Genomic DNA, 10,527 nt, shown 5'->3' with positions numbered 1-10,527 from the left:
CCCCCCTCCAACTAAAGATATGTAACAAATAGTGTATTTTCCTCTTGATCTATAGATATATTTGGAATAGTGGTAAACTTTAAGTTCCCTTGTTGTTATTAAAAAAACTGTCCAAAATGATTTATTTTTCTATTTATAATTGCCACGCTAGCGCTGCAATTTAGGTCACAAGATGGTCTGGTACCCTCTGGATTAACTTTAAATGTTCTGCCCTGTTATTGACAAGAATTGTAAAATTGTGTCTCCATTTTTCAATTATTCAACAGCTTTGTTTTCTGGAGCTGGTTGCAGCTGTTCGTGAATTTAAACTTAGCCTTTTTGATCATTTCAAACACATGAGCTTCAAACAAGTATGTATGTGTTGTCTTAGGTATTAATATAAGATATACGCTGATTTAACTGCAGGTGCAGGCTAACTTCATCTGAACCAACTGATAAAGCTAACGTTAGCTTGTTAACAAACATCAGTTTGAATTAAGCAGTAAAAAAGATGGTATTGAATTTGACATATCTAAACTGTGTTAAAATGTAAACTTTATCAAATACCTCAAATTACAAAACGATATGCCAGGAAAGTCAGATTTAAGGACCGAAAAAATGCTAGATTAGCATGATCGAACATTTGGCAATCTGCAGTGCTAAACTGCATTAATATTACTAGCCTTACTTAAAAACATACTTATTTCTGCATTATGTTGTCTTCTATGTAGGCAATGCATATGACAATAGTCATACCAACGTTTACACAGGATTGTCAGTCTTTTGACCCCCTAATACATTTTAAAGTATTTATTAGCAAAGATATTGGGTTTTAAAGGATACATAGACCTCATTTGTACAAAAAAACATGTAAAAAGCAAAACAAAATTAGTTTTATGGGGGGCTACTTTTTTTGGCCTTCTTCCTGAGTTTTTAAACTAGCTATTAGTTAATTAGGACAAACTGGGAAATGAATTTACGTAGAGCTGGAGCAATCTTAGCCCCACTTTGTGACTCTCATGCATTGACACATTCGCTTCATAGAACAAAAATTGTAATTGACAGAAAAATAAATAACCTGTGCTCTTTAACCCAACGTAGCCTACTGCCTTTGAGATATATTTTAAATATCATAAAATAACCTTTAGAATGGTCCTTGCTCAATTGGTGCCAAACTCAAATAAATGTATGAAAACGCTGTGTTGGTAAACACCATTTTGGGTATTTATTTTTTTGGAAGTTCAATGACTCAAATGCCGCTAGTATGGCTGTGGACTTGCTAATGGTAGTCTTGTTGGAAGATATTTTAAATGTCACAAAACCTAATGTAGGTCAATACCACTTTCTAAAATTCTGTATTCAAATGACAACGCACTGTCCATGAATTTATGGCTTATTGTTGGAATGTCAAATAACTTAAAAAAAATAGTAGTAGTAGAATCAAAAGAAAAATTGAACAACAACATTTGAAATGTTATATATATATATATATCTATATATATATGTGTGTTTGTTTGTGTGTGTGTGTGTGTGTGTGTGTGTGTGTGTGTGTGTGTGTGTGTGTGTGTGTGTATATATTTATATGGGGTGTAGTCTTGTAAACAAATACCATCTTCTAGAGACGTGCAGATTGTCTGACACCTCATGGGGAGAAAAAGGCCTGCAAACAGAAACTGCACCTCTCTTGAGGCATTTAATCTGATTACAACAATACACTGATCTAACTCTTTCCCTGAGATTAGGCAGTGATTTCAGTGTAAAGAATCAGTATACTGCTGTAAAAGGCGATTAATAAATCAATACTGTGTTAAACTTAACTGTATGATTTGACTTTTTGTTGCATCCTCCTGCCAAACTTATAGTTCAAGCTGTGTCACCACGGCCAGAAGCCATGCAAAAGAGAGTAATGTAAGCAACTGATCGACGTAAAAAGCCCTAACTGTGCAGTGCTAAAGACAACAATATACCAATAAATGAGTTACAACGCTGTGATAAGTCTGTGACATTGTCATGGGAAGTTACAGCGTGATGTGAATGTGTGTTTGTCGATTGAGGGTCTAGAAATTTGCATTAACACTTATCATGCATTGTGGTTCACAACAGAAGTGAGCTGTATCTGGTCTCTGGACTCATCCATGGCGAATCTACGAGCAGTGCGTCACGCTGAGTTTAATCACACCCTCCCTGTGCAACTTGTAGAGCAGCTTGAACTCGGTGGGCAGCTGGTGGGTCTCCTGCCACTTGGTGGTGAATTTGGTCCCTTTCTTGTCGTAGTAGTGGTACGGCAGATCGTTGCCTGTGTTGGGGTCCCATCCAAAAGGCCAGAAGCCGTAGAGATGGATCTCGTCGCACATGGCGGAGGCCAGCGTGTACATTAGGATTCCAGTGCTGAGACGTTTGGGGGAGAGGTTTTTAGTCTTCCAGTATCTGTAAGAAGAAAATACAAGTAAGTCATCCACAATCAGAAATTACATGTTAAAGAATAAGAATAATAAAAAGGATTAATCTTTCATCATTATGACACACAATAATCCCAATTCACGTATGCAGTGGTAAATTGTATAAAAACACAATCACTGCAATGTCCCGTTGGTTGACGGTAAATGACCTATCAAGAAGATCTACACTCTTACTTGTTGACATCATGCATGATGTTTCCAGGCCAGGCCAGTTCCACTTTCAGTTGTCCCTTGTGCTCCACAAAGAAGTCCACCAGGGTCCTGGTAACTGTGGCTGAGGTGTGAAGGAAGAAGGCAGGGATCCACAGGATGGCTCCCTCCAGCTTCTTCAGGTTGAGGAAGAAATTATTCCTGTCCTGAATGGTCAGCAGGTTATTGTAGTACCTCTCCAGGATGCTGGGATTGAAGGTGGTCAGGTTGGTCTTTTTGCCCACGTCCTTGGAGTAGATCTCTGTGGGGGCGAAGTTGCAGCGGAAGACAAAGTCGGCCTGGTCGATCTCGGGGCCACAGTGGCTTCCTGTTAGGATACCGCTGTTGCCCACCACGGCGCACATGCTGTAATGTTTGTTGCGGATTGGAGAGGTGTCTGGGAGCAGGGACTTCAAGTTGTTGCTGATGGAGAAGACGTACTTGTGGCTGGAGTAGTCAAAGTGCATCAACTGGCCGACACGCACACTGTTCTTTGTGAGGGAGAAGTTGGTGGGAATGTCAATGTGGCGGAAGATATCTTTCCTGAAGAAAGAAAATAAATGTGACAGGCAGTGGCAGAACTCTGTGACAGTATCAAAGTGGGAAGTATAAAAAAAATAGCTTTTACAGAGAAACCTTACAAACATATCCTGCAGGGTGACATAAACTAGGCCTACAGTAGAAGTAGAAGTAGGGTTGTAAATAGCTAGAATTTCAATATCTCACCTCTGCTGATAAAAAGCTGTCTTGTTGAACTTCCATTTGGACGATTTTCCCTGGAGCTCTTCGTTCAGAGCGTTAGTTAAGGGGATGAAAGAGGGGTCCAGGAAATTCAAGGCAAACTGAGACCTGTGAACAACAATGATTTAAAAAATATGATTCTGAGACAGTGTTGTGTGACATGTGGGAACTGCTCTCGCATTTGTTTATGTTTGATATTGTCTTATTATTGAGGTATTTGAAAAATAAATCCACACAGATCTGGTGTGGTCATTCTGGGAAAATAAGGAGTTTTTCCTAAAGCCACAAACAAGCATTAATGTCGGATATGGTCGCGCTTTGTTGTCTCCATGTTCTCGGAAAATGTTTAAATGAAATGTTTCTTTATCCTTTCAAATGCAACAGAAAGCCTGAACACATTTTATATATCCGAACAGATAAATGCATCAGTTAATTATTAATCTGATCTTTATCGTCAATAACTTTAGGTAGCCTGGTTGTAAAATATTTACAACCAGTTTACGTAAAATATTCCTTTATCTGGTAGGACTGTTCAGGAAAAGGTCTGCTTTGGATCAGCACCAAAATCCATTTATTGATAAATTACTGACATTTACAATGGCAGATTAGATTAATTTAAAACTCTGTCTTAAAGTCATGGACAATATAATACCAACATTTTTATTACACATTTAGTTAGAAAGGGCTTTAGCTGGATGAGGTAAAGCCAACTTTCACCACTTTGCATACAGTAATATTATGTATTTTAACTAACGAATCCATTCAAGAGTAATTTAATGTTGTAACTTGTCAGTCGAGTCCATTTTACATGTTTTAAATACCATAGGAAAGATTACTACTGTATTGTATCAAATTATATACCGTATGTTTTATTTATGTAAAAAGTCAAATAAATGGAAACATGGAATGGAAATACTCAAGTACTAGTACCTCAAAATGATGCATGTTACTTTCCACCACTGTAATCTGCTATGGTAATGTAATGGTCTTCAACCTAACAAGTCAGAACTATAACTGTCCAATAAATGTAGCAGGGTAAAAAGAAACAGTATTATACTATAAATAAACATACAAATGAAGTGCATGTGACTCAAAATAAGTAATTGTAATAAGTAATAAGTAATAATAATAATAATAATAATAAGTAATTGAGTAAAAGTACTTTTGAGCTCAGGATGTGAAGCTGCTGATGATGCACACGTTTACAGTGCAAGTACTTTACTTCACTGTATATCAGGACACACATCGACCAGGGAAACAACATCAGCACCTCAGACAGCTCACTGTCTGATTGACAGAAGGTCTTTTTTAACCAAATTGAAGGGAAAGGGGTGCGCTTGTAAATGCATCACATTCAGGTTGAATCGTCAACACAAGGCCTCAGTGTTTATATTTTACCCCAACAATAATTATCTGCATCACATCAACAAAAACTACTCACCTAAATCCTGCGTGGAACATAATCCTCGGGCCTCCAATGAAATTAGAGGAGGCAAAGAGGCTGTCTTTTCGGAGAGACACATAGCTGATGAGCGACAGTATGAGCACGGCGACGCACAGAATAACCAAACCCAGGGCCTTGGCGATGCGGACCATCTTGGGAGCGTTTTCATTCCCTGTATGTAGCTGCAGCGAGGCGTTGGCCTATTTTTTCATCTTAGGGTCTTCTGCACACTGGCTGTCTGCAGGACACAGACAAACTTGCGCTCCTGTGCTCATATAATCGTATAAAATGGACGGCTGGTGGTTGGAGTCCGGTGCATGATGCCTCGACTCGATCAGCTCTCATTCCCCCTGACTGCTCCTTCTTCTGCTGCTGCTGCTGCTGCTGCTGCTGCTGCTGCTTCACCCTCCGCTGCGACTCCCCTCCGAGCTGCCGGTTTAATCATGAAGATGGAGCAGAAATGCACGTCAACACATCCAGCCAGCTAAAAGAGACAAGCCCCGTCCACTGCCACCAGCATCATCATCATCATCATCATCATCATCACCCCCTCTCATACAAATATTGAAATGATAATAAATTGAATGGGAGAGAAAAAGGGAGATGAGGGAGGAAAGATCATACTGTATACCTCTGGTGTGACCTGTGATCTTTAATCTGAACATTACTCAAACAAATGTATTTCATATATTTAGTGAAATAACAAAGGAGCAACCTACTTCCATCTCCATTATTGATATTAAAACAATCTAAAAAGGACCTTCATTATTAAGGATATCAAAACATAAACCTATTTTAATGCACATGAGCATCCTTTCTTTTTAATCTTTTATTCTTTGTTAAGACAATGTTCATACTTTTCTTACTTTTATATATTAATGTGTATTTGTGCAAACAACCAAATATACTTGAGGTACTTTACTTGATTTATATTCTATAATCCTACATTTCAGAGGCGAACATTGTACTTAGTAAGAGAGGACATGTTTTTTGCAACACACGCCTAACACATAATGTCTGGTTTCATGCATGAATTACCATAGGATCTCAAATACAATCCTGTCACTAGAGTATGTGTTTTGTACCAGATGTTGGTTTGTAATTGTATTGAGGACACATTTCTGTTGTGATAAAGCTGCCTATGACACCTTCAGTATATTAGTGTGAGCACTTAATTAATTTAAGGCAATGCTCCAGTTCACCACCAGTTGACAATTCAAAATACAATCAAGTGAATTGAAGCAAACAATGTATACAAAGCTTTTTTTATTTGGAAGTATTGTTTCTGAACCTTCCAACACACTCACACGTAATCAAATACAACATTCATAATGTAGCATTCACAAAACATACAATTTTTTCCTTCTTTTTTTACATGATATATACATTTTTTTAAACATCCATTCATAATCAGATATTCTATGATTCCATGCATATACAGTCTGGTATTTTCACACTACAAAGGTCTATTTGCCACATTAGGATTGTGTACATAACATACACTTGCAGAATACTGTGTATTTTTAAAGTAATGATTATAAAAACGGGTTTGAATATTTTTATGAGAATGTGTTAGTGTGTTAGCTGGTATTCAATAGTGAGTGTACCTCATGACTGATACACTATTTCTCCGTTGTGCTTCACTGCTTTTCCTGGAGTATGCCCAGCTTGGACACAAACAAACACAAAAGAGAACATCTCGGAAAAAGACATTCAGATTACCATCAAGCTGCCAAGATATTGCAATTTTCCATTTTGCATTAATACGATATGTTTTTTTATAACATAAAAAAACACGACAGTTAACTGAATCAACACAGGCACTTGATTGAAACATGTCACTTGTCGTACCTTTGGTGGTATGACGAGTGAAACACGGGTTTACTCAGAAACATGAGGACCACCTTAAATCAGATACAGTTCAGGGAACAAACACACTTCTGACTACTTCACAATGAGGACTCGTCACTTTTGGCGGTTGAGAAAGGCAGAGGAGAAGAAGGCTCCTTCGCCGTCACTTCCTGGCGAGCCGCATGGGCTGTCTTCTCCACAGCTCATGTCCTCACAAGAGTCCTCGCTAGGGGAGAAAAAGATGCCGTTAATACTGAGTGCTGATTAATCAATGAGTGAACGGACAGAACATGTTGTGTAATGGAAATGAAGGATTCAATTAAAATCTACTTTTTCATCGTCAAAGCACAGTGAAATTTAGACTCTGCATTTTAAGTTTAACTTTAACTTCAAGTTTGAGGAGCAGTGGGCAGTTGTTATGTATGCAGTTCGCCATGGAGCAGAGTGGGGCCTTGCTCAAGGGCAGTTTGGCAGAAACAAGGAGGGGAACTTGGACCTCTCAAAGTACCAGTCCACACTCCGTATTTGGTCCATTCTGGGACTTGAACCAGCGACCCTCCAGTTCCAAAGCTATATGTGCTCTGCCTTAAATAAAAATAACTATAGAGTTTTTTCGGCTTTGGCTAGGAGACACATTTTCTAAAACAGAAAGCATGTGTTGCAAACTTCAAGTGTGAAGTATAAAACATGTGGCTATTTACATGAAAGGTCTAAAAATGCTATTGAGCCAGGGCTAAACATTCAAATGTAGACATCAAAAAGGCCAGAGTGTGTATTAAATTAAGGCTTGGATTGGTAAGACTGTCTTTTCCAGCAAAAATGTATTTAATTTTAGCAGCTGTGATTTGTCCAAGTCATGAATTGGAGGCCTCCATGAAACTTAAAAATGTGTGCGTTGGCATTCGGGATTAAGAAAACTGGAATATTAACCTTTCACTCTCGTCCCAGCTCCCCTCGGGAATCGTTGGCAGCCCGGGCACGGAGAAGTGATTGGCTTGAAGATTCTGAGCCGTCCTCCTCGAAACGATCCAAACAAGCTTTTTGTTGTCTGGTTTGTTACATTCACTTGAGCGGTATTCAGTCATGCATTTTGCCACAAGTTCCTTCCAGTGGAGAAGCTCGCCTTCACTGATCTGTGAAAAAAACAAAACAGGAAACATCTGAGAGGCGGCAAACAGAAAACAGTCTTAAAAGTCATCAACAACAGTTTTCCCACATACATGTTAACGTGGTAAGGCGGTGACACCGAGATGCCACATTGTGCAATTTAAACTCAAGTACTTATTATACAAGGCAGATGTAAGATTTTTGTAAGAAGTAATGGAGTAAAGGAAAAAAAACAGTAAAATATGAGCCATATAAGAGAGTTAAATGCTGTGAAATATGTCTTTCAACATAATGTGATGCAAAACAGTGAAAACAAATTGAATCCAAGAGTCTGACAGCAGTGGACAAAAAAGTCCAGAAAAACATAGAGGAAAGAAGTTGGATTATTTATCAAAAATATGGATTTCACATCAGACACTATGAAGCCTAATGAAAGCGTAACTTTAAAAAGTGCGAATTGATTTAGTCTATAATTAATCTATAGAATATTTGTGGCCTAAAAGCTGGATAACAAATAGCTTAAGTCATTTTTTCAAGTGGTTTCAGATTATTTCTCAGACAAAACAAGACATTTTAAGACACCAAGGTCTATAAGGAGATGTGATGGCCATTTTACACTATGTCGATATTTTTACAGCGTAAACATCAGTGATTAATTAAGGAAATAATTAGTTGTGGCAGCCCTATCCTAAATACCTTTAGGTGTCTTTGGAATTGCTGTACAATCTTCAACAAGGCGATGGACTGGAGGCCTTCGAACTCTTGAGCAATGAGGGACAGCGCCAGCACTGATGGCTGTGAAGAAGGAAGTCAGTAAATTCATAAGTCACATGACACAATGTGAAGTCTGCTATGCTATGAAATGTTCTTCGGATATCAATCCTTACTTTTGCTTTAGAGAAAACAAGCCGGCATAAGCAGGCTTTTAGCTGGGCTTCCAGTCTCCCAATGCTTGGGATCTCCTCCCTTAAAATATAGAGGGAATCCTAATGTGATCCGCCAGTAAAAAGCTCATAAGGCAGCATGTGTTTGACCAACTCAATGCAAACTGGAGCAATGTATCAGCAATAATAACAAGAGTAAGCCAAAGAAAATGAAAAGCTTACCTTCCAGCTGAGAGGGATGTAAAGGCTGGGTAGTAGAGGTGCAGAAAGGTTATAGCTGTCACTGCCTCGGGCTCCACGCTCAGCTTCTCTGAGATGATCTTCTCCATACGACACAGGTCAGACACCGTGAACTTGCTTTGACTGATGCGAATGAGTTCATGGGTGGGTGAGACATTGCTTTCTTCCTCGACCATTTTTGCTGCAATGTGAAGGCAGCAGACTCCAATGCAGGGCAAGTGTTTGGGCTGCACCTGACACCATAACACAAGAGTGATAAGTGTGAGTCAACATCCCATGATTCAAGGTCATTGTTGTTGTGTTTTCTTCTTTTTTGTGATTGTGAGATGAAAAAATGCAAAGATTTAACTTGTAAAAAACACATTACAGTTAAATTATTTAATCAGAATCCGAATCAAGTTTATTGCCAGGTATCTTTACACAGACAAGGGATTTGCTTTGGTGTCTGGTGGTGCAAACATATAAATAATAAATAATAATACATGGGATTAGTATTTTCCCTAATGGTCAAAGACGCTTCACATGAAATAGAATAACAACAATTTATTCCTACCTTCATAGTGGTGAGGAATCTATCAAGCAAATTGACAGCTTGCACAAACGTTTGAGCGCTGTATCCAAAGAAACTGGTCAGGCCCCACAGTTCTTCCACTCTGGTGTTTCTTCCTTTTTCAGACACTCCACTGTGATTCTAAAAATAAAGCACAATATATTAGACATTGTTGGGAATATATCATGTTTGTTTTTTTATCTTAAAAAATCTGCACAGACAGCCCAAAATGTAGAAGTAGTTCAGTTGGTACCTCTGTGGAAGCCGACTCCATCAGCTTCAGTCCAGCCTCTCTGGGAAGGAAGTTGTACTCTTTTGCACAACATGCCTTTAACTCTTTCAGGAGCCAGCTGTCAATGGCTTGATGATCCCTCATCCTAAAACAAAACATATTTCATTGGTTGTGCATTGAAGTGCAAGAGAAAGTCTCCAACAGCTGTTTCCCCAGGTTATAGAGAGGAGGAGAGGGCTTATAAATGGTGTCTCCTAAACCACACCTACTTGGTGTCAGGTGTCACTGGAAGATTTTCCCCAAACCGCCCAAAACCAACACATTCCTGATCTCATTTAAATCCTAACATGGTTGTTGTTGTTGTTGTTGTATTATAAGAGGGTTGGTTTGATTACTGCATTGGGAATACGCGTCGAAAAAGCGTCGTAAAAGCAATGTTGACAATAGTTTGGATTAAATGTAGATGTCTGCTAAACAACACGAACAGGTCAATCATAACGGGTCACTGTTACACATTTCAGAAAAGGCTGAATTAATAGAAAAAGGCTGTTCACTTGTAAATACTAAAACGCTCAATGCGTCTAACACAAAATATGTCAATATTACCTAAGCTAGCTTGCTAGCGAAAATCAACAAACCGTCGTCTTACCTTGCCCAGAAGCCGCAGACGTGCAGGGTAATAAAAGCGATGCAACTGAATTGCACCTCTTAATACTTCATGCTTCCATTTTGATGCAATGTTGTGCAGTGAATGTTAAAAGAAACGATCCCTGAATCCCTGCAGAAAAGAGAGGGTCCGCCCTGAATAAACAAACAACTGCTGATCTGCTGATAAACTACAATGACCATCA

The 10,527-nt window shown here is 38.8% G+C and overlaps 2 protein-coding genes across 2 annotated transcripts; both read right to left on the bottom strand.

Annotated features, from left to right (window-relative positions):
* Window positions 1-1,508: 1,508 nt before the first annotated feature.
* On the bottom strand, window positions 1,509-5,323 carry st8sia3 (ST8 alpha-N-acetyl-neuraminide alpha-2,8-sialyltransferase 3). The gene is made up of 4 exons (XM_010789439.1): window positions 4,810-5,323; window positions 3,354-3,476; window positions 2,613-3,170; window positions 1,509-2,406 (listed from the first exon to the last, which is right to left on the bottom strand). The coding sequence occupies exons 1-4, from the start codon at window positions 4,962-4,964 to the stop codon at window positions 2,124-2,126; spliced, it is 1,119 nt and encodes a 372-aa protein (XP_010787741.1). The 5' UTR covers window positions 4,965-5,323; the 3' UTR covers window positions 1,509-2,123.
* A 737-nt stretch (window positions 5,324-6,060) lies between these two features.
* LOC104961195 (cyclin-G2) lies at window positions 6,061-10,515 on the bottom strand. The gene is made up of 8 exons (XM_010789437.1): window positions 10,326-10,515; window positions 9,698-9,821; window positions 9,448-9,585; window positions 8,877-9,127; window positions 8,658-8,736; window positions 8,467-8,565; window positions 7,594-7,796; window positions 6,061-6,889 (listed from the first exon to the last, which is right to left on the bottom strand). The coding sequence occupies exons 2-8, from the start codon at window positions 9,818-9,820 to the stop codon at window positions 6,778-6,780; spliced, it is 1,005 nt and encodes a 334-aa protein (XP_010787739.1). The 5' UTR covers window position 9,821; window positions 10,326-10,515; the 3' UTR covers window positions 6,061-6,777.
* Between the last annotated feature and the right edge of the window lie 12 nt (window positions 10,516-10,527).

This window comes from Notothenia coriiceps, unplaced genomic scaffold (assembly GCF_000735185.1).
Source record: "Notothenia coriiceps isolate Sejong01 unplaced genomic scaffold, NC01 NC01_scaffold00032827, whole genome shotgun sequence".
In the NCBI taxonomy this organism is placed as follows: domain Eukaryota; kingdom Metazoa; phylum Chordata; class Actinopteri; order Perciformes; family Nototheniidae; genus Notothenia; species Notothenia coriiceps.
Note: the sequence above shows the minus strand (reverse complement) of the source record. Positions and strands in the feature narration are given on the sequence as shown.

Bases quoted from the DNA above. Each gene is read 5' to 3' on its own strand.
- LOC104961195 (XM_010789437.1), bottom strand. From the start codon at position 9,820: ATGAGGGATCATCAAGCCATTGACAGCTGGCTCCTGAAAGAGTTAAAG. The intron at 8,737-8,876 runs GTAAGCTTTTCA...CTATATTTTAAG, and splicing joins ACATCCCTCTCAGCTGGAAG to GGAGGAGATCCCAAGCATTG. The intron at 6,890-7,593 runs GTTAATATTCCA...TTTCTCCCCTAG, and splicing joins AGCTGGGACGAGAGTGAAAG to CGAGGACTCTTGTGAGGACA.
- st8sia3 (XM_010789439.1), bottom strand. From the start codon at position 4,964: ATGGTCCGCATCGCCAAGGCCCTGGGTTTGGTTATTCTGTGCGTCGCC. The intron at 3,171-3,353 runs GTGAGATATTGA...TTCTTTCTTCAG, and splicing joins ACAGCTTTTTATCAGCAGAG to GAAAGATATCTTCCGCCACA. The intron at 2,407-2,612 runs GTAAGAGTGTAG...TTCTTCTTACAG, and splicing joins ATCATGCATGATGTCAACAA to ATACTGGAAGACTAAAAACC.